Raw genomic sequence first — 23,850 nt, 5'->3', positions numbered from 1 at the left:
GTAGAACACACAAGGAATTTGTTTCCGGTAGAACACGCTGCACTAGTATCGTTGTCAAAAAAAAACTGCTAAGCTACATGTGTGTAGAGTGTTTCTGTGTTGTCTAAGAAACGGTCTCAGGCAATAGACGAGGTTGAAAAACTTCTATTGATTTGGATTAACGAAAAGCAGCTTGCAGGGGATAGGGTGAGTGAGGGTATTATCGCCGAGAAACCACGGCAACTCCTTCGGATATCAAGAGGCAACTCCAGCAACGAACATCACAAAGGTAAATAAAACGGCTTTATTTTATAGTACAGTTCATTTCCTTAATTACAATACAATAGCACATTTATTATACATAAAATAAGGTGTATTTTGTGTAGTTTTAAGGCTTATTTAGTAGAAAATTATGTTTTATGTGGACCTGGAAACGGATTATTCTCATTTTTAATGTTATCTTAAAGGAAATAAATGTTTGGCGGACGAACTTTTTGCCTTACACACACTTTCTGGGAACCAATTAAGTTTGTAAGCTGAGGTATCACAGTATATCAAATCAGAAGAAAAACAAACACATCTGTTCAATTTTGCTGATTTATTGCAGTCATGATTTTTTTAAAAACATTTGTTGATCCTTTGTAGCATTTCAAATAAATAAGAATCTGAATTATGTAAGAAGACTATGTTAACTTTTCTTTCGCCGTTACTGCTTTTTTTTCTCCTTCATTCTCAAATATGTCCGAGATGATTCATTCTGTGGAGAAAGCGAAAGAGAAGGGAATAAGATGAACAGCCATATAGAATAAACCAACAAAAAAAGGACAGTATATTCAAATTGAAATGTAACAAACCTCTAACAATGAGTTTCGTGGCGCACTCAGCCTTGCCAAATGAATTGATTGCAACCACTTTGTATTCTCCACTGTCCTTCGGCCTCACTCGGAGAATATACATGCAGCATACTCCGAAGGAGTTGGTGATATAGTAGTTGCTGTCCGAGTTAATACATTGGTTATTGAGGAACCAGGTCACGGTGGGCATCGGGAATCCTCTGACGGCACAGGTCATGTAGACCTGGTAACCTTTTGGTGGTGCGTGAAGCTTCAAAGGGACCAAGATGGATGGGGGCCTCTCAAAGCTGAGATGCGTCGAGTTGATTCCGGTGTGCGTGATTGGGACTTGATGAGGGAATCAAATGAACAATGAATTTAAAACTATAACATGACTTTGACTTGGATTTATGTTTTTAACGTGATGATTGTTAGCGTCTTTCAAATTTCAGCCTTTGATTAATTAACTTCAACAATGCTATCTCATTCACTGCTATTCACAAATGTATTCGGGAATTGAAAATATGACGTAGAACGACATTCTCAAATTTTGTTTTTTCTTGCTTGGGTCCCGATACAGCGCTCGCCAGACCTCTGGCAATGTTTTTTCCCTTCCATAAGGGGACAGCAGGACCCCTTTTTTCCATGTTAGCGCTTTGTCCCAGCTTTCGCTGTTGTTAAAGAGCTATATGAATAAATCAAAATGTATGTACAGTATCCTATTTTGTACAGCCGCCCTCATTTCAAGCTCATATAACTCCAGACACATATCATTTAGAAATTAACTCTTGTTTACAATGAAATAAGAGTTGAAGGTTTTTACGCTGCACTGGATGTTTATGTAGTCCTAAAACTCAACCTTCATGCGGGTCCTGCAATTTGATTAAAAATGAAAACCTGGCACTGGAGTGGACACATTTTTGCACATCGTCTGCCAGTGAATGAGTTAACATTCTTGGGAAGAGCAGTTCTTTGTCACAAACCTCTGTTGCTATTCATCCCCCATGTTGGTGACTGCGAAGGCTCCGACAGCCCCACATCGTTCTTGGCGAAGATCCGGAAATGATATTCAAGACCTGGTTGAATGTTGCTCACTGTGTGTGTATTTGTGAAGAGGCGGTCCGCAACAGTTTTCCACATCCTGGTGTTGGAGTCGCGTTGAGCTACCGTGTAGTAAAGTCTGTCATCAAGCTCCTGGTCTGGAGATGGAGCCCATGTTATCTGGACTTTGCCATGGACTGTTTGCTCCAGTTCGACTGGACCTGGACTCTTTGGTTCATCTGGTTACCAAAAAAATAAAGAAATTCCTGAATTTGTTCAGGTTTTATTTTTTTTTCATGCTTGGGTGCAGATAAAGCGCTGGCAATTGCTTCTGGCAATGTTTCTTTGGCCTTTCCACAAGGGGCCAACATTTCCCTTTTTTCCATGTTAGCGCTTTGTTACAAAGTCAGCTGTTATTAAAGCGCTATATAAACTAATATGTACTGTATTGCATTGTATTTTGGTCAGCCACCCTCATTTCAAGCTCAGATAACTCCAGACCCATATAATTTAGGAAGTAACTATTTTTTTCTGATCAAAGAAGAGAGTCTAAGGTTTCTTACGCTGCATTGAATGTTTATGTAGTCCTAAACCTCAATATTCTGTTGGTCCTAGAATTCAAGTGACAATAACAAAAACCCTGGCACTGGAGATGACACATTTTTGGCAGTGAATGAGTTAATCTAATACAACAAGTAGATGTGACCTTAAAGAAATATCCAGTCTCACTAGTTGCTCTTAATTTGACACTTCAATAAGAGAGCCATTTATTGTACCTGTGACTCGAACCTCAACGTCAAAGGAAGCCTGGCCAACTGAGTTTTTGGCAATGATCGTGTAGATGGCGGAGTCAGAGCGTTTCGATGAGGGGATAACAAGTTGGGACATTCCCTCAGAATTGATGATTTTTATCCATGGGGGTAATTCTTCGTCATCCTTTAACCATGTGATCTCCGGTGGGGGTTCAGCCTGGGTACAGTATCAGATTGATTGTGAAGTGTCTTTGAAGAATCTCATCGTAACTGCGTGTGTGGTCATACCAACCTCGTAAAGAAGGTTTACACGTACTGAATTTCCTGCTCTGACAACAATGAAGTCCTCCGGGTCTTTGAAATAAGGCCTCACTGCGATGGCATGACAAAAACATCACTGACCCAAATTAACACTGATTATATATTTACAGAAGCAGAGATAAACAGCGTACTGTTGGGATTCTTTGCACACACGATTGCGGACGGGGGGCTCGGATCTCCGGCTCCAGACTCATTAATTGCAAGAACCCTGAACTCGTATTCTGCTCCTTCAGTGACATCTTTAACTGTATACGTGAGGTCTGCAGTGACGATAAAAACAATGCGGCTGTCATAACTGACTCCGCCGTACGGGACGTTTGCGTCTCCGTGACTAACCTTCAATCGGTTCATTGACCGCGTTCAAGGAAATCCACTGATTTGTGTCCTTCCTCCGTTTCTCTATTTGATATCCGATGATGGGCACTCCCCTGTCATCTTCGGGAGGGGTCCATGACAGTGTGATACAGGTCTTTGAGGCACTGACCACTTGAGGGGAACCGGGTGGTCCAGAAAGTACTGAAGAAAGAAGAAATTACTAACATTGTTACAGAGAATAATTGGATGCCATCTAGTCACTGACTGCAGGAGATTTAATAAAAATATAAATATATTCAGGGAGCCTAAGGGGATTGCTTAATGATACTTCTTTCACGGTTGCTCACTCATGACCCCAGCCATAATGCTATCAGCGGTTTCCAGGGAGTCGCCAAGGCCTTCCGAGTTCTCTGCATAGATTCGATAGCTGTACTTCTTTCCATGGTTCACGTTCCTGTCCCTAAAGCTCGTCTTGTCACCGGAGACGTGACCAAGTTTGGTCCATAGACTGTGGCCCGCCTGCTGGCGCTCGATGACGTAGTTGGTGACGGGGCATCCGCCGTCATCTTTGGGGGGTCGCCATTGGATCACAATGAGAGACGAGGTGGTGTCAAGAGTCTCCACCGGACCCTCGGGCGGACCCGGACGATCTGTGCGGAAAAAGAACATTTGCTGTGGGTTTCATCTTTACCCCATTCATTGTTATTTCTCATTGAGCCTGGCGCACACTATGCAATTCTTAGAAGTGCTAATTTTTTATTCTACCTTAGACTGAATAAGTTATTCGTTTTGTTACAGAAATTCGAAGAAGTGAGGAAGCTAATTATGGAATCATTGGTCCTGCCCTAGCCACTCTCAAGGACTTGCACTCTTCAAGAATCCAAACACTGGACCCTCTGCACCCTGTCCACCACCTTTTCCAACTACTCCCCACGGGCAAGCGCTACCGATCCACACTACCAAATCCGGCAGCCTTTTAAACAGCTTCTTCCCCAGTCACCATTAAAGGACAACCGACAAGCATTTTTTTGTTTCCTAACTGACATCAGAAAAACGTTTTATAGCATCTAAAATACCCAAAACACGCAGGCTGATATTTTTTGTCAAATGCAAAACACCAATAAAAATGACTTAAAGTGTCCCAAAACTACCACAAAATGAGCTCAGACATGGCAAGATTCAGAAAGTCTCGCCCCCTTGTTCGTGACGTCATGCCAGGATACACCGTCACAAACTGCCCTGCTCGAGAATCAAAACAATAGCTTCAGAGACTTCAGATTTGGAGAAGATGCTTTCTTGTTACTCATCGAGTTATGAGTATGATTCAAATAGTTCTGAAGAGGAAAGCATAAATGTTTGCAATCAAGTAAAGAAGTACTTGCGTATCAATTCGAGCCGTCAGGACTGCAATGTAGCGTCCCCGAAAATGCACAAGATGGCGCCCAAGCTCCGTTGGAAATGGGCTGATTTGTCTGCTGGGAATTTGTTTCAACTAGTATCAAATAGTAGTCTTGGTGGAACACACTTTTCACCATCGCGTTATTTATGTGTTTTCCTTCTAATTTCACCATCAACACAGTTTTCAGACCAAACAAAGTACCCAAAAGGCATTGTGTGTCGCTTTCTCGGTCAGGGGCGTTCCAGACGTGACGTCACGGTAGGTGTCGTCACCAACACGAGGTTTTCAGACCAAACAAGTACAGCAAAATACATTGACGTGATGGAAGGACTGCTACAATGTGTGTTTTTTTCTGTCAGGGGCGTTCCTTCAGCGACGTCACGTACAGAATCGTCACCAACTCAAAAACAAGACTTCCTGAATCTTCAGCTTGAGTCTTAAAACGTAAAATATAGCTATACGCGGTGGAATCTTTGTAAAATACGCTCAGTAGAAGTCATTTGAAGTGATTTTACAAATTATGGACAACATTTGTCGGGAGGCGTCGGTTGTCCTTTCACTCTCAAAACAGTAACACAAATAGAATTGTATAGTGCCTCAATTTTTCTTATGGTGATACTAGTGCAGCGTGTTCTACCGGAGACAAATTCCTTGCGTGTTCTACGTACTTGACCAATAAAGATGATTCTGATTCTGATGTGAAGAACAATCGAGAGACATGATTTGAATGGTTTCACTGTTGAGGTCTTCTTCTTCCACTAGTAAATGTCGCTAGTCTGCCGGGAAACTCTTACAGACTGATTGGATCATAACAAAACAAGGTGGTCCTCATAACCGTGTGTGGTAAAAATCTGAAATTCACCAATCAGACGGCCAACTTCGACGATGGTTATGACTTTATCTCAATTCACACATGTTTTTCCCATCTTTAGTTTGAATGATGACTTGTCTTACCAAGAACAAAAAGATGAGAGGTAGCCTCTGCGGTCCCGAAAGGACTTTTAAGCTGTATTTGAATTTCCCCTGTGTCTTCCCGCAGGCAGTCCCTAAAGAGCAACCGGCTGTGATTGGGCTCCCTCACAATCTTGACTCCTCCTCCATCTTTGACCTCGGAGCCATTCTTACACCAGTTGACAATCAAAGCCTCCTGGGGGGTAAAGGGCATTTTGAAAGTGGCGTTCTGGCCCACGCTCACTGTCAATGGCTTGCAGAACTTGTGAAGGTCATCCGGGTCAAATTCCGGGACGTCTACGATGAACAAAGTGTAATTAAGTCTGGGAATTAACGCTTGGAACGTTTCAAGTGGATGTTACCTCCAACGATGACCTTTGCTTGCGTACTCTGATCCCCTGATACGAAGCGGTACACTCCAGAATCAGCATCATGGCAGTTTTTAAAAGTCAGCACATGAGAGGTGGAGTCTTTGACTATGCTGATTCCAGCACCGGCCCTTATCTAGGAAATCATTGGCGAAAAGAATGTTAAATTGTGATTGTGGCTATCCAAAATATAAACGGGAAGACAATAACCAATCGTATTGCTCAATGTGTTTCAATCCTTGAGACACATCGCAATGTGAGGACAGTATAAGACGCTTTGACACATGGCGTGCATATTTGTCAACATTAAAAAATGCATCAATCTCACGCGCATGCACTTACGTAGTGTGCCATCCCCGAATTTGTTCGGGTTTTGTTCTTTCATGCTTCGGTGCCAATAAAGCGCCGGTCAGAGCCCTGGCAATGTTTTTTCCCTTCCACAAGGGGCATCATTTCCATTTTTTTTCCCATACTAGCGCTTTGTTCCCGCTTCTTTTCGCGGTCAATCAAAAAGTTCTCCATAAATTACAATTAGTCCAAAATTCCTCAGCCCGAATCATCACTAAAAGCCCCTCCTTTCAAAACATCACTCTTGTCCTCCAGCAGCTCCACTGGCTCCCTGTTATACTTCGTATTGATTTCAAGATACTTCTGTTTACATTTAAAGCCATCCATAACCTTGACCCGCCTATCTGTCTGACCTACTTCAAATCTCTGTTCCCTCTCGGGCCCTCAAATCCTCATCCTCCCTCCACCTCTGTTTGCCCTCTGCCCGTCTCACCACGATGGGGTGCAGAGCTTTCAGCCACCGTGCTCCCAAACTCTGGAACTCACTTCCACCTAACATCCGTAATATTGGCTCCCTTCCTACTTTCAAATCTCACCTCAAAACCCACCTGTTTAAACTTGCTTTCATGGTCTAGTTTATTCTGCTGTTTTATTATTTATTGTTATATTCATGGTTTTATAGTTTTATGTATTGTTTTTATTGTAAAGTGTCCTTGGGTGTTTAGAAAGGCACTTGTAAATAAAATTTATTATTACTGTTATTATTATTATTATTATTATTCAAAGGTTGCTAAAGCGCTATATAAACCAATATGTATGTATTGCATTGTATTTATTTCAATTATTTCAAGCTCATATACCTCCAAACCCATATCATTTAGGAATTAACTTTTTTTTCGGATGAAAGAAGAGAGTCTAAGGTTTCTTACGCTGTACTGAATATTTATGTAATCCTAAAACTCAATATTCCGTGGGTCCTGGAATTCGAGTGACAATGACAAAAACCCTGGCAGTGGAGTGAACACATTTTTATCTGACACTGAATGAGTTAAAATGGGAGTATGAAAATACACACCAAAATGAAAACTTGAAAATGAGCAGAGAATATTTTAACAGTTTTTGATTAACATAATGTCAATCCTTATATGTGTAGGCGTTCTTGGAACTTTTCAAGGCTTCAAATCTTCTGTGCCACTTTTGTTGTTCACTCCACGTGAATATCAACCATGAATTTCCACAAGGAGCCGAACTTCACAAGCACAAGGTTATATATTTATGAAGCACTCGTATGAACTTCTTTAGAAACTGTGTACAGACTTAAAAAAACTGTTTGTCAAAGAGATCTAAACAGTTACACTGTGCCCACGTATACAAAGTGAGTCTCTGCAGTAACAGTATTGTGACTCTTTCCCTGTGACAGCTTTGCCATCCCTACTGAACTCTATTTCCTAAAGTCCTGACTCGAACTGTGGTTCTTATTAACCAATGAAAAGTGTGGAAGCTTGACGACATAAGCGTTTGTTCATTCTTTAATTCCACTTTCTAAAAAAGAAATGTAAATAAATCATTTACTGGCTCTCCATTTTTGAACCAGGTCCCGTCGCAGTCCACGTTCATGACGACTTTCAGTTCAGCCGATTTCCCATGTTGGCAGTAAATATCGGAAAGTCCACAAGTAATCGCGGGATCTGAAAAAAACAACAGAGTCATAAGTGTCTATTTCTGGTTGGTATGTCTGAATTATTATTATTAATATTTATTTTGTACTGTAATGTTTTCCCTGGCGCAGATAATGCAAGTGCATATGTATGTTGTCAAATGATTCCTATTGTTACTTTTTATAAATCTTGGTTTCCCTCCCTGCTGCTTTCTACTATCTTTGTGACTGCTTTATTTCCTGTACAGTGATACCTCGGCTTACGAACGCTTTATCTTACGAACATTTCGGCTTTCGAACATTAAATTCGCGAAAATATCATCTTGGCATACAAACTAGTTTTCGGCAAATGAACCAAACCACACCACACAGCGCCACAGTGGCTGGCGGACTAGTTTTCGGCGGATGAACACCAAACCACACGGTCGAACAGCGCCACGGTGGCTGGCGGGCTAGTTTTCCACACCCCCTTTGAGTGCAGACGTGGTTTGCTATCGAGTGTAGTACTTTTGCTTTATAAAAGACCCCACCACAGGCTAGTGTTAAGCCGAAAAGGACACAAAAGAAAATTACGGTCGATCAGAAGAAGGAGATCATCGAAAAACACAAACGATGTGTGCCTTTGTGTGACTTAGCGTCCCAGTACCAGTACGCTAAGTCGACCATTGCTATGTGTGGCTCAGGATGTGTCTGTGTTTTCTAAGCAACGGTCTCAGGCAATAGAAGAGGTTGAAAAACTTCTGTTGATTTGGATTAATGAAAAACAGCTAGCAGGGGACATTGTGAGTGAGGGTTTTATCGCAAGCACCGCAAGTTCACTCGGATATCATCAAGAGGCAACTACATCAACGACCATCACAAAGGTCAAATAAAACGACTTTAGTACATAGTACAGTTTATTTCTTTAATTACAATATAATAGCATATTTATAATACATAAAAGTAGATTTTGTGTAGTTTTAAGGCTTATTCAGTAGAAAATTATGTTTTATGGGGGCAACGGTTTATTCTCATTTTTAATGTTTTATTATGGGAAATAAATGTTAGGCAGATGAACTTTTCACCTTACACGCACTTTCTGGGAACCAATTAAGTCCGTAAGCCGAGGTATCACTATATATGATAGCTGTCTATGTTAAGCACTTTGTTCCGGCTTCAGCTGTTGTAAAAGCGCTCTATTCTAAATTTTCCTACAATGTTGTGTTCGGCATTCTTACTTGGTTTGGGCATTTCCGGCGGGGGTGCCGCTTCTTCTTTAGCTTTGATTTGTTCTTTAATTTCCTCTTTCTGAATGTTTAACTTTGCTTGCTGCTCCTGAGCCACTTTCTTCAGGTCCATACCAGATCCACCAGCCTTTGTTGTCTTTCTTACCGACTTCTTACCCTGATCTGCATCTTTATCCGCTATGAGAGAAGGTTGCGTTTAAGTGCGAGGGTGAAACTTGATGACCATCTTAACGTGAATTTGGAAACATACCTTCAACCACGAGCCACGCGCTGCATGATTTTATTCCGGCAGTGACAGAATAAATGCCTTTATCCACAACCATACAGTCTTTGACAACAAGCCTATGAATGAGTTTGTCCTCTGAAACCTCAATGTCATATTTATCTCCTTGTTCCAAGGGCATATTCTTGCCAAACCACGAAATCCTGGCGAGGGGAATTGAAAGGACGCATTCGAAAACGGCGTCTTCTCTCTCCATCGCGTTCACTTCCTGGATTTTCACCAAGAAATCAACCATGGGGACTGAAATACAAAGAAGGTCAAATCACCTCAACAAAGACAGACCGCTACAAAGCTTCATATAGAGGAATAAAGATCAAAATGAATGCCTGTGAAGATTTAAAATGGCGACAAAGTACTTTGCTAACTTACTTTTAAAATCTGTGGAAAATATATTGACGTTTTCGACGTCCAACTGGTAGAATCCACCATCTTCTGGCCTAAGATCTCTCATGCTGAAAATATACTTTCGCCCTACTTTCCTCAGACTGTGCTTCATTGTGTCTCCCAGTTCTTTTGTGTAGGGAATCATTTCACCATCCTGAGGAGAAATTAAGCGGGGGAACAATTTTGAGAAAACACACCGAAGCGGAAAGGACTTGAAACAAAAAAATCGACTTGAAAAAAATTCTCTGAACAGTCTGATCCATACGACATCGTCTTGTGACTGTTTTTGAATACACTGTGAATCCGTGATCTTTCATGAGAATGTAACTAGCGTAGCCTTCACATTCATTGGGGATACTAAACAAATGTTAAAAAAAAAAAAAAACTTTATCAACATCGCAGGGACAATGCTAGCGGGCCTCAATTTGCAGTACATCTGCACCTAAAAGCTAGCAACCACTCATTTGATGACAGTGTGGTTAAAATCTTAGCTAAAGACAATAGATGGTTGGAAACAGGAGTAAAAGAAGCCATTTTTGTAAAACAGAAAACCCTATATGAAATCACCATCGTGGTTTAAGGTTTAATTTAGACCCTGCTAACAACAGACCACTAAATCGTTACCACGTAAGCATAGTCATGCTAATGAGGTGAAACCAGTGCCCGGGATTGAATAATAGTAGTAATCAGATTGGCTTCAGGGAGGTTCAATTTAGACCGTGCTTACAACAGACTTTGTAGGTCGTTACCACGTAGGCTAGGTCATGCTAATGAACTGATAAAAGAGATTATGAGGCCACGTATAGACCATTAGTGGCAATCAGAATCAGAATCAGAAAACCTTTATTCGTTCCACAATTGGGAAATTTGAAATCAGATAAAGGTAATCAGATTGGCTTCAGAGAGGTTTAATTTAGAACATGCTTACAACAGACATCTTATGTCGTTACCACGTAGGATTAGTCATGCTAATGAGGTGATACCCAAGTGAATGAGGCAATCAGAACCAGTGACAGAACAGTGGAGGTAATTAGATTGGGTTCAGGGAGTACTCTACTGTTCCCCCAATTTATCAGAGCAGAGGTCTGGCATTAGGGATATATATATAGGGCCAAAGTCACCAACACAACTTTAGTTCGCTGATGAAGCTTTTCGGATGAGGAGCGAAACATCCGACAAATTAAAAGAAAGAGGCTGAAGACGGCTGAAGAAAGCGTTTCTTCGATGGATCACTCGTGTACAACTGAGAGCCCTACACAGACGTACGTACAGCGTAGCCTTGGTTTCACCTGACCTTATAAAGATATATTGAGCTGCTCTGCTCAATGAGGTCCATGTCAATCTCAAAGGATGCCGTACCGTCCGCATTCACCCGAATAGGCTTCAGGTTGGCTATATTTTTTACAAACTGTGTTCAAAAGACAAGAGAAATGCAAATTAAACAAATGGACATGAAAAAAATGTCTGAAAAGTTGTGTCCTGGATAATGATTAAAACAAATAGTGGAACCTGAGCTTGTTCCACTTCTCTCTCCTTCTTCATTTCATTGAGTTTCTTCAGCATCCAGCGAAAATCCGTCACTCCGTACTCTGCGCAGATTCTCTCATAGTCTTTCTTATCAGCGCTAAGTAGCAGCTCGCAAAGCTTAGGATCCAACTCGCCTTCTTTTTTCTCCGTTTGCTCCGATTTTGGACGTACTTTACTAAAGAGAAGAGGCAGGTGTGGTTTTGTTCAGATGGCTTTGAGAGAACGCCAGGATGAGGATGACAAAGGACAACTTGCCTTTTTCGCAGGATATTCTTAAAACCACCGCTGATGGGTTTTGTTGCGTTTTGCTGGGGTTTATTCTTTTTGTAGCCAACTGAGAAACATAAATCCCATTGGTTTATTTTGAAAATAGAATATTTTGACTGCATTTTCTGAAGTTAACTCATTCACTGTCAGGCATGTGCAAAAATGCGTCCACTCCAGTGCCAGGGTTTTTGTCATTGTCACTCAAATTCCATGACCTACAGAATATTGAGTTTTAGGACTACATAAACATTCAATGCAGTATAAGAAACTTTACACTCTCTTCTTTCGTAAGGAAAGAAATAATTAATTCCTAAATTATATGTGTCTGGAGTTATATGAGCTTGATATGAGGGCAGTTGTCCAAAATACAATGCAATAGATACATATTGGTTTATATAGCACTTTAGCAACAGCTGAAGCTGGAACAAAGCGCTAACATGGAAAACAGGGTAGTGCTGGCCCCTTGTGGAACTGAAAAAACATTGCCAGAGGTCTGACCACCACTTTATCGGCACACCACGAAGAAAAAACTAGCAAATTTGGGAATGCCGCTCTACGTCATATTTTCAATTCCTTTAAACAAAACTTTAGACTCTCCTCTTTCATCAGAAAAAAATGATTAATTCCTAAATTATATCTGTCTGGAGTATAAGCTTGAAATGAGGGTGGCTGTCCAAAATACAACTGCTGAAGCTGGAACAAAGTGCTAAAATGGAAAAAAATGAAATGCTGCCCCTTGTGGAAGGGGAATAAAACAGTCCCAGATGTCTTACCAGCGCTTCATCGGCACCCAAGCAAGAAAAAAACAAAACCTGAACTAATTCGGGAATGGCGCTCAACGTCATATTTTCAATTCCCGAATAAATACGTGAATGGCAGTGAATTAGTTAATCATAGCTGAGAACAAAGAAAGATCTGACACTTTCTATTCAGATTTTGTAATCCTTGACAATAGAACAAACTTACCTTCAATAACATTCAGGACAACGGTCACCATAGCTTGTCCGAATTCATTGGTGGCAAAACATTTGTATGTGTCCGCTTGAGCCGCTGTGACATTTGCCATCTGGAATATTCAGAATATAATAATATGGATTAGCGACCTCATGAATTTCACATTATTTCTGTCAATATAAAAGCATATTTGTTGAAATGGAAGGGACCAAATTCATCATTCAAAGGAAGGCACAGGAAATGACTGCGAAGCATCGTGAATCAGAATCAGAATCTTCTTTATCAGCCAAGTATGTAGAACACAGAAGGAATTTATCTCTGGTAGAACACCCTGCACTACTATCATCATAAGAAAAATTGCAAAGAGGCACTATCCAGTTATACAGTGATTCCTTGGCTTACGAACTTAATTGGTTCCCAGACAGAGTGTGTAAGGTGAAAAGTGTGTGGGAAACCATTAAAATGAGAATAATCCGTTCCCAGGTCCCCATAAAACATAATTCTTTACTTTCTAATTTTCTAAGCCTTAAAACTATACAAAATATACCTTATTTTATGTATAATAAATGTGTTATGGTATTACAATTAAAGAAATAAAATGTACTAAATAATAAAGTTGTTTTATTTACCTTTGTGATGGTCGTTGATGGCTTGATGGAATGGAGTAACCGGTTTCACTTGATGAGTAACGAGGCCTTCTTGTTTTTTTATAATTTTACCTTGTTCCTCATCAATTGTGTTATGTTTAGCTGGGTTGATAGCTTTTTACATCAAGATGTAAAGATGGCTTGTGCGTGGAGCCTGATTGCTGGGAATTTTAACCTTGCAGTCTACACTCTGCCTTTGAACTATCAAAGTTGAAACGAGTCCAAATATCACTGTTTTCTATCCATTTTGTCACTCTGTCTCTGTCGTCTGCCTGTCTCTTTCATGTTCAAACCGCCTCCCCTCGCTGCGGCGTTTTTGACCAATCACGTGGCTTGAACCGAAGACTGGAGGCGGGGAATAGGGAACAAAAAAATGTCGGCAGCCATTTTCTTTTTTGGAGAATGGCTTCACTCTCTCTGTCTGTAAACCCCCCCCCCACCCTCACTGCTGCATTCTTGACCAATCAGTGGCTTTAACCGACGACTGGGGGCGGGGAATGGAGGACCAAAATAAAACACAAATATTCTAGTAGAACGGGCTCGTTCGCAAACGAGTCATCGCTCAATGTGGCAGCTCCGTGTGTATCCCGAAAAATAGTTCGTATGCCAAGGTAAAATTTTCATAAATTTAACGTATGTGAACCGAAAAGTTTGTAAACCAAGGGGATGGTAAACCAAGGTATCACTGTATTTGGGTTACGGTTTAGAGAGGTAATGGCGACTTGGGGGAAGAAGCTGTTTAAATGTCTGTTGGATTTGGTGCGCACAGATCGGTAGCGCCTGCCTGAGGAGAGTCGCTGGAAAAGGTAGTGGCCAGGGTGCTGGGGCTCCAGTAGGATCCAATCTCAAAGGTCATTGACTAGAATCTGGATTCTGGTATTCCCATGTGGGTTTTAGATTTTTTTTCCCCGTAACTGCATTTGTTTTGTCTAGGGATTACGTTTTCCTTTCAGATTTCCAAAATACGTACATGCATAGCATTCTAATTTGTCCATAGGTGTGAATGGGAGTGTGAATGGCAGTTTGCCCTGTTTGCTTCACTTGCCTCAAACGTATGTTCATTGCTGTTGGCGTCATATTTGCATTGATATTTTGAAGTATCTGACACATCTCCATTGTTTCTGCTCCATGCCACGGTCGGGTTGGGATCTCCGGTGACGATAGCTTTAAAGAAAGCAAATTTCCCTGCAGAATGCAAACGTGCATGTAAGGTGATTGTGATTAATAATCATGATACATTTTATTTATAAGCGCCGTTCAAAACTCTTTACAGTCACTATTTACTCTGTGAAATAAACGTTGAATCATGTTTAATAAATAATAATAATAATAATAAATTATAATTTAAATGCCTTTCAAGGCTCTCAAGGACACTTCACAGTCACAGAGCATAGGTACTTTAATAAATAAAATACAATCACAAATAGAATGCAATAAATAAAATACAATTATAAATAGAAACAAGAGAGAGAGCTACACAGAAAATGCAATTTTAAATAGGTGGGTTTAACACTCCTGTTGTCCTTATATTCTGTACACACCCCGTGTGCTATGGGTCAAAATGACCCATCTTCAGTCCCCCCCAAATAAACAGCTGAATTGAATTTATTCACAAATTGTAATTTTTCTGGAAGAAATAACTTGTCCTTCACCCCAATATTTGTATTTGTATGGGTTCAGAAAAGGATACATTTATGCGAAAATGAGTTTTTTTGCATTTCAATTATGAAACTTTCATTGTTTTCCCCTCCAATAAATAATTTAGAATAATACAAGACAAAAATATGAAAAAAGTACATTTTATGAACAACAGTTCATCAAAAATATATAATTTAGTGTTCATAATAATTTGGTGTTTTGGGGGCATTTTTAACGCAGTATCGGGTCATTTTGACCCGAAGACCACAGGAGGGTTAATGTTTATTGAATAAGTCTTTGGTACAGTGCAGTATGCTTACCTTCTTGAATAGTCAAAGCGATTGGCTTGCGAGTGAAATCAGGATGGCTCTTCCCCTCTGGTAGCGTCTCAATGAACTGCGTAATCATCACCCCTGGAACACGGGATTTTTTCCGGATGCCCACTAAGACACCATTGGAAAAAACATGTATGTTTTATCCGCGGAAATGATCACATTTGAAGGCTGATATCTCCAACCAAAAAAAAATATATTGTCATGCTTAATCAAATCAGGAGCATATTTAAAGGACAACCGACGTCTCCGGAGAAGTTGTGTCCATAATTTGTAAAATGGCTTTAAATGACTTCTACTGAGCGTATTTTACAAAGATTCCACCGCATATAGCTATATTTTACGTTTTAAGACTCGCGCTGAATATTCAGGAAGTCTTGTTTTTGAGTTGGTGACGAGTCCGTACGTGACGTGACTAAAGGACCGCCCTTTACCGTAAAAAAGACACATTGTAGCAGTCCTTCCATCACGTCAATGTATTTTGCTGTACTTGTTTGGTCTGGGGACCTCGTGTTGCACCCAAAGCCGCCAGTAGGCCAGAACAGGGCGTCCAAGCGCCTTATAAGGAATTTATCAGCCTGTGTAAACGGAGGTGGCCACAGGATGTCGCCATTTTGTGCCTCTTTTTTGGGTGAGAGATTTTCCCCCAATGTTGCCTCAAAATGGCACAAATAAATTCTTTAAATCGATTGCAAACATGTATGCTTTCCTCTTCATATTCATCACTGGATGTGTAACAAGAAAGCATATTCTCCGAATCTGAAGCCATTGTTTTGATTCACTAGCAATGCAAGACGTCTTGGCGTGACATCACGAACTGGGGGCGGGACTTTCTGAAAATGCCCAATCCGCAGGTCAATTTTTTGCAGATTTTGGACACTTTAAGTCATTTTTAATTGGTGTTTTGCATTTGACTAAAAATATCATACTGTGTGTTTTGGGTATTTTAGATGCTGTAAAACGTTTTTCTGGTGTCATTTAAAAAACAAAAAAGTGACGTCGGTTGTCCTTTAAGCGCATGCTGTGATGCATTCTGATACACAAAGTATTAAAAAGTCCAATTTAATGTAACCTATGGCAAACACCACTTGTGCTACCAATATGTATTACCAGACATACATATTAACATCTGAAATGCAGTGGTTGCCCGACACTAATGTGAATTATATTTTGTCCATAAATTCTGATGAAATAATTCCAAATTGTCATTCAGCTTCTTTTTGCTTTTCCCCTGTTGTGCTGCTTCCAGGTGTGTGTTTTCGAATGTAAGCATTTAACCAATCACATTTCAGCCATCATTTGTTGCCAGGGTCCGAAATCTACCTGGAAACACCTTTGCGATCAAACTTCTGTGTAAGCTCTCAGTCGTACATGAGTGGTCCATCGATGAAAAGGTTTCTTCAGCCGTCATCATTACTTCTTTGAAGGTGTCGGACTGAGTTTGCCGACGAAGTTTCTTGGATAAGAAGCGAAACGTCCGACACCTTCAAAGAAGTGCAGATGATGGCTGAAGAAGCCTTTTCATCGATGTCGATCAAACTGTTGCTCAAACCAATCAGAGTTCAAGTTGTCAACCGAGCGCCTCCTCGAAGGTGCTGGTAACATCAGAGTTTTCTCAAATTATGATCAGAATCATGTTTATTGCCAAGTATGTAGAATACACATGGAATTTGTCTTTTGTAGAACATGCTGCTCTAGTATTTATTAGAAGATTGAGGCACTATACAGTTTTATTTAAGTTACTGATTGGTTCGTCACACGATAAGCAAGTCACTAGCCAATCATGTTATCACTAACCGCTACTAATAAGCACATACTGGCCAGAGCTAGCACACTGTATTTGTAGCAAGCATTTTTGTGTTGATTTAATAGCGGTTTTGTTAATGGCTCGCCAGTGCTGAAAAGTATTAATCATCCGTTGCATAGCAAAAGATCATGCCTCTGTTAATACAAGTGAGGGAAAAGTATTCAAATGGGTGATATATAACAAGGTTTTCTGCAGTTCTCAGATGCGTACCTTCATTCTCTGCTGCTGGCCCTGGTTAGGCAGGAAAGTATACAAATAGTACATGTCAGGATCGTGGCATTGGATTAACTCATTCACCTGAGCTCATGATACCAAATCACTCGATGGCAGTTGGTACAATTATAGAGGACTAACCTAACTTTTTATTTTCAGTCATTAAAAACCCCTATGTTGACTTATAGCTTTTTTGAATAATTTGGATGTATAAAATTGGTACAAAACATTTAGATTTTCTCTGATATTATGCATTAAGAATACAATGTAAAGAGTTGTTGATGTACTTCAGACGGAAAAACAACTGGTTATCTTCATTTCATTTTTCTCTGCTTACCTTGGCCAGTGGCTGTGCCATCGGTGACTTTGGATCTTCGGAACATCTTGGATCCTTGTTGGATTCTTAAGAGTGGAAAAAAGGAAAGTAATAATTGACACATTTTGCATTTCTGTACCAAAGGTAAACCAAACTGTGGATTTAACACAAAGTGATGCACCAAAGAGTGATGTTTGGTGTATCGTCAAATCCACTTATTCTGAGATGAAGATATCTGATTTCTGGAGGGAGTTTCCCCCCTCCCCCACCCTACTTTTTCAAATTTTGCCACTTGTGAGTGGTCAGAATTAAAATGCTAAAATACTCAACACATTTTAGCATAGTTCTCCTCTGCCTTATGAGGCTTAGCTAGTATTTCAAGGTGAATCGACACACTACCACGTGCAGACTCGCAGTTTTATCTTTGAACTCCTCGTTAGCACCCTTTCGCCGTGTTATTTTAAGCTTTTTGACATATGACGTACCATCGTTTCAAAATATATTTGACATCATTTCCACGGCACATTTGAGAAATAACGCCAACATTCTCGCTAGTGTCATCAGTTCTTATGACTGTAATATGAGAAGCATCCCATCAAATTAGCGTGCAGGCTACACGATAGCTACGGATGTCCGCAGTTGACATCAGAGGTGGGATGAGAAAACCAATAGTCGCGTGATAGATCACTTGGCCATTAAAACAGAGACCTTTCCACCCAGGCAGCTTCTTAATGGGGGTTGTAAATAATTGACGACTTGATCAGACGCTTTTCATATGGCAGCGCATTTGAATGTTTAGTCACCTTGAAGCAGTGGTTCTTAAAGGACAACCGACGCCTGCGGACAAGTTGTGTCCATAATTTGTAAAATCAGTTCAAATGAAATCTACTGAGCGTATTTTACAAAGATTCCACCGCATATAGCTATATTTTACGTTTTAAGACTCGCGCTGAATATTCAGGAAGTCTTGTTTTCGAGTTGATGACGATGCCTGACGTGACATTACGTCTGGAACGCCCCTGACCGAGAAACAACATAAGATGCATTTTGGGTACTTTGTTTGGTCTGAAAATTTCGTGTTGATCCATGTTGATGGCGAAATTAGAAGGTAAACACATAAATAATGTGATGGTGAATCGTTGTGTGTTGCACCAAGACTACTATTTGATACTATTTGACACAAATTGCCAGCAGACAAATCAGCCCATTGCCAATGAAGCTTGGGCTCCATTTTGTGCATTTTCTAGGATGCTACATTGGAGTCCGGACGCCTCAAAATGATCCGGAAGTACTTCTTTAATTGATTGCAAACATTTATGCTTTCCTCTTCAAAACTATTTGAATCATATTCATAACTGGGTGAGTAACAAGAAAGCATCTTCTCTGAATCAGAAGCCATTGTTTTGAATCTAGATTCAAAGACGTCTTGGCGTGACGTCACGAACAAGTGGACAGGACCTTCTGAAACTCGCCATCCCAAGGTCATTTTGAAGTAGTTTTGGGACACTTTAACTCATTTTTATTGGTGTTTTGCATTTGACTAAAAATATCAGCCTGCGTGTTTTGTGTATTTTAGATGCTACAAAACGTTTTTGTGATGTCAGTTAGGAAACAAAAAAATTGGTGTCGGTTGTCCTTAAAGCTTCATAGAGGTATTGAATCCAATCAGTTAACACGCACGAATCCAATCAGTTAACATGCACGTTGAACCGTTTATTAGTCAAGAATTAAAAAAAAACAAATAGAGGGAGACAGAGAGAGAGAATACCATATTCTCCAGTATGTAAGGCGCACCAGAGTATAAGGTGCACGCCCAATGAATGCTATATTTTCTAACTTTTTCCATATATAAGGTGCATCGGACTATAAGTCCGCACCTTCAATGAATGAAAACGCTTTTCCAAAAATCAGGCATACCACATTATAAGGCACACTTACATTATTTAATCAGAATCAGAATAATCTTTCTCAGGCTAACATGGATTGGATGTACCTTTTTTCGTCTCACAGTGGAGAAATTTCCATTTCACAGCAGAAAAGTTATGAAAGGAAAGAAAGAAGTAGAAAAACAAAATACAGGAGCTGCTGGAAAGGCAGCCACTCTCGCGGCGCCATCTTGAAGTAAAAAAACAACAACTAAATAACAAATAACATGACAGCACAAAGACAAAGAGAGTCATTCAATCTTCAGCACTTGCAGTACCCTCTTTGTGACATGAAGCACACAAGGAATTGGTTTCTCGTACACTATTATTGCAATAAGAAGTACGTACGATAACTAAAGACACAAACACATATAAACTACATAACACTTTCCGTGGCGTAAATGTACCGAGACTAAGTAAAAGTTTGAAAGTAACTGGGGAAAAAAGACTGAAGTAACTGGAACTTTTTTGTGTGTGTACTTGGTTTAAAGCATGACAAACTCAAGCGCATTCAGCATTTAATGTGGCCAAGCGTTGGCTCTTGGAGTTAACGGCCCCGAGGATAGCGTCATTAAAGTGGCAAAAAGGAAGATGTCGCTAAGATCAAGTTCAAAGCTTTGTAGGGGCGGGGGTGAGGTGCAACAGCTGGGGAAAGGCCAGATCGTGTATTTTGGTTTATTGCTTTCATATATTTTTGACATTTTATGAACCACGATTGATGCTTTCGACGTGAGGCAAAATAGGAAATACTGCATTGAATTTCAATGTAGTTACATTTTTCTCTACTCCTAAACATGACTGGATTATCGCAGCCAGGCATGTTGTCAAGTCATTGTGAAGAACACAAACAAAATCGGCAAATTGCCGTTTTCGTGTTTATTATGTTTGTCAAAGTCATAATAAGTGCCTTGCACGCTGGGTCCGAGAGGACAGTAATTTCATCTGTGCTGTATGTCATGCATATTAGCAAATTTGACAATAAAGCTGACTTTGACTTTTAATTCGGACCAAAATAGTTTTATTACACAATTGTCTGAAATGTATGGTACTCACTTGTCCAAATTAACCCTGTAAGACTAGGGGTGTGAAAGTCATTTTTGCCATGGGCCACATTGTAGTTACGGTTTCCTCTCGATGAATTTGGGGAAACCATTAGAATGTTTCATCCATTCCATATATTACATACAGAATGCACAACAAACTAATGAATAACTAGTTTACAATTCTGGAGTCAAGAATAATGACTAATTTACACGCCGAAAAATGTCAGGTAATTGAACACTTAAAACACCACTGTCTGGAAGATATGAATATGAATAAGAAGAGAGTATGTATGAACACAAAGAATAATGACTGCTATTGTAGCTTACATATGACAATTTGAAATTTTGGTCGGGACTTTAGCAAGCATCCTGGAATTTCACAAGTTTGATTTGCTTTCGTGGGCCGAATAAAATAATATCGTGGGCCGGATTTAGCCCCCGGGCCTTGACTTTGACACAGGTGCTGTAAGATCTGCCCCATCAACAAATAGCCAGAAAAAAAAATGTTTTTCGGATCTGAGATGTTAATTAACTCTTATATCAAAATCAACCAAAATTAGCTTGTAGTAGACATGCATATTCCAGCATCAAGTCTCTGATCCACTGGTGAAAAGGACACTTTCAGCTCTTTCATCGAGAATTGCTCCATGTCACAACAAGGGTACAGAAAGTGCTTAAGAATGAATGACTGTGTCTTTGTGTTGTCATTTTACTTGTTATTTCGTTTTTTTGTTGTTCTTTTGACTTTAAGATGGCGCTATGCGAGAGTGGCTGCCTTTACAGCAGCTCCTGTATTTTGTTTTTCAACTTCTTTCTTTCCTTTCATAACTTTGCTGCTGTGAAATGTAAATTCCTCCGCTGTGAGACTGATAAATGTAAATCCAATACAAACCCCCCCAAAACAATTGCTATATCATATTGTTTATGAGGTGGCCCGGTAGTCAAGTGGTTAGCACACGGGCTTCACAGTGCAGAGGTTGCCGGTTCGCGTCCCGGTCCGTCCTGCCTGTGTGGAGTTTGCATGTTCTCCCCGGACCCGCATGGGTTTTCTCCGGGTCCTCTGGTTTCCTCCCACATTCCAAAAACATGCATGGCAGGCAGATTTAACACTCTAAATTGTCCCTAGGTGTGAGTGTGAGAGTGACTGTTGTACGTCTTTGTGTGCCCTGCGATTGGCTGGCAACCAATTCAGGGTGTCCCCGGCCTCGTGCCCGAAGACAGCTGAGACAGGCTCCAGCACCCCCCGCGACCCTAATGAGGAATAAGCGGTACGGAAAATGAATGGATGGATATTGTTTATGAAATATTTATTATACGTATTAATATAATAAATATAATATAATTACGTATATTATATATAAATTAATATATTTATTTAATACAATGGGCACTTTTGGCAACTTTTTTCTGCGACTTGACAGACATCAAAGTCATATAGAAAGTCACTTTGTCCAGCAGGTCTCCAACATCTTGATTTCCCACTTGTCCCTCAGATTAAAGAAATCAATATCGACACAGTCCTGGGATTGCACGGTCAATCGCGGGAGATTGGTTGATCGAAAAGTCGATCTTCGGTCCAAAATCTTTGGGAAACTCTGTTATAACATTTGTAATTGCTAATCAAATTGTTAATCCAAATGAATAAAATGCCGGGACACCCCTCTATTGTCTTTTGGGCAAACACAAACGGCGATAAACCCTGTCTACTACATCTTGTAATTTGATACATTAGTCATTCGAGCGGTTGAAGTTTATCTTAAAAAACACATCCCCCTTAAAAAAATATAAGCAAAATGATCAATTGCAATGGCGACCCAAAGGATTGAAGAACTCCTAATGTGTAATGGATGAACTTACCCCCCTGAGCTTCTGCAGTCCTCTTGAGAGCTTCCCGAGTGTGCGTTTTGCCTCCCTCCTCCACAAGCTATTAAGTCCTCGAGTGGAATGTCCAACAAGTGACTCTGCGGTGAAGTGCCCCCGTTTGTCAGACGTGGTCGCTGCCAGGAAAGACGATCATTTTTTTTTTTTTTTGTTTCGGACCTGAAATCGTCACAAGGTGACTAAAGGCCTGACGGCATGTGACGATGACCGCACTCTCCTACTAGCAGGAGTGTGAAATTTTTAAGGAGATGCAGATGTCACCACGAGTCATTTTGGCCTATTGTATATTGCAACACTTTTCCAACAACCTTTTTTACTTGAATTGACCATTGTTAGTTAAGTCATCGTCAAGGTACCACGGAACAATTCTAATTTTAACTTCATTTTTGCTGGAGTTAAAGGGAAATTTTTCATATGCTACCCCAATGAATGTGAAATTCCGTCAACGTATTTGGTGAATTTGGAGTTTGATTTGCCGTTTTGTGTAGTTTAGTGGCGGGCCGTGAATTTTATCGCTAGGCCTTTCGTAGTGCTCCCATGTTGTAAACATTTTCAAATAACTCAATAAAGTTTGGGAAATACTGTTCTAGAAAAATGTTCTATCTAACTATCCATCCATCTATCTAATCATCCGTCTGTCCGTCAATCATCCGTCTGTCCGTCAATCATCTGTCCATCCGTCAATCATCCGTCCGTCCATCAATCATCCGTCTGTGCGTCAATCGTGCGTTCGTTCGTCCGTACGTCAATCATCCACTGATCCATCCATCTATCTAGCTAGCTACCTACCTAGCTACCTATTTGTTATCTATTTGCTATATATTTTGTATCTATTTGCGATCTATTTGCTATCTATTTAGCTAGCTAGCTATTAGCTACTATTAGCTATCTATCAGCTATCTAGCTATCTGTTAGCTTGCTAGCTTTCCATCTATTTGAGTTACTTTCACATTGAGTGCCGATGGCGACAGACCTGATTGTGAAGGCGTCCAGCTAGATTTCCGACCCTGGTAACAAATGATGGCTGAAATGTGATTGGTTAAATGCTTCAATATGAAAACACACGTCTGAAAGCAGCGTCACTGGGGAAAAGTAATTAAAGGATACTGAAAGACAATTTGGAATGATTTAATAAGCATTCATGGGAAAAATATAATTCACATCAGTCCGTGATTCAGCTATTTTGAGGGCAGCAGAGAAGGCTTTGCAGACACACAGCATGAGGAAACTATTCTCAATTCTAAGACTCATGACGATGTGGATAAACCTGACTCAAGCACTTTGCATCTATTCCTTTGACCAACGCTGAATACATTTCGTAACATTTATAATTCCGCTTTCGCATAGCAACAGCAAAATGATCCAATGGGAAATTAATAGCCGAATGTTGTACGAGCACATGACAGCTATGTTGGTGACAGTGTGACCGTGTGGTATTTACCACCTCGCTGCCTCGTAAATATCTTTATGACAATGGCGTGACCCACAAGTGACATAAGAGCG

The 23,850-nt window shown here is 40.3% G+C and overlaps 1 protein-coding gene across 1 annotated transcript; it reads right to left on the bottom strand.

Moving 5' to 3' along the window:
- Window positions 1-562: 562 nt before the first annotated feature.
- On the bottom strand, window positions 563-22,449 carry igfn1.4 (immunoglobulin like and fibronectin type III domain containing 1, tandem duplicate 4). Its single transcript, XM_089010992.1, has 23 exons — window positions 22,324-22,449; window positions 17,520-17,584; window positions 17,180-17,200; window positions 15,151-15,273; window positions 14,238-14,377; window positions 12,558-12,657; window positions 11,580-11,658; window positions 11,307-11,499; window positions 11,092-11,205; window positions 9,783-9,951; window positions 9,381-9,653; window positions 9,122-9,307; window positions 7,820-7,935; window positions 5,954-6,095; window positions 5,595-5,888; window positions 3,589-3,891; window positions 3,263-3,442; window positions 3,058-3,186; window positions 2,898-2,977; window positions 2,630-2,822; window positions 1,796-2,092; window positions 834-1,160; window positions 563-736 (listed from the first exon to the last, which is right to left on the bottom strand). The coding sequence occupies exons 2-23, from the start codon at window positions 17,563-17,565 to the stop codon at window positions 732-734; spliced, it is 3,510 nt and encodes a 1,169-aa protein (XP_088867118.1). The 5' UTR covers window positions 17,566-17,584; window positions 22,324-22,449; the 3' UTR covers window positions 563-731.
- Between the last annotated feature and the right edge of the window lie 1,401 nt (window positions 22,450-23,850).

Source organism: Hippocampus bargibanti, linkage group LG12 (assembly GCF_051943395.1).
Source record: "Hippocampus bargibanti isolate YZ-2025 linkage group LG12, ASM5194339v1, whole genome shotgun sequence".
Classification (NCBI taxonomy): domain Eukaryota; kingdom Metazoa; phylum Chordata; class Actinopteri; order Syngnathiformes; family Syngnathidae; genus Hippocampus; species Hippocampus bargibanti.
This window is presented reverse-complemented; position numbering and strand designations above follow the sequence as displayed.

Bases quoted from the DNA above. Each gene is read 5' to 3' on its own strand.
- igfn1.4 (XM_089010992.1), bottom strand. From the start codon at position 17,565: ATGTTCCGAAGATCCAAAGTCACCGATGGCACAGCCACTGGCCAAG. The intron at 9,308-9,380 runs GTATGTTTCCAA...CTTCTCTCATAG, and splicing joins CGCGTGGCTCGTGGTTGAAG to CGGATAAAGATGCAGATCAG. The intron at 2,093-2,629 runs GTACAATAAATG...TTTGGTAACCAG, and splicing joins CGTTGAGGTTCGAGTCACAG to ATGAACCAAAGAGTCCAGGT.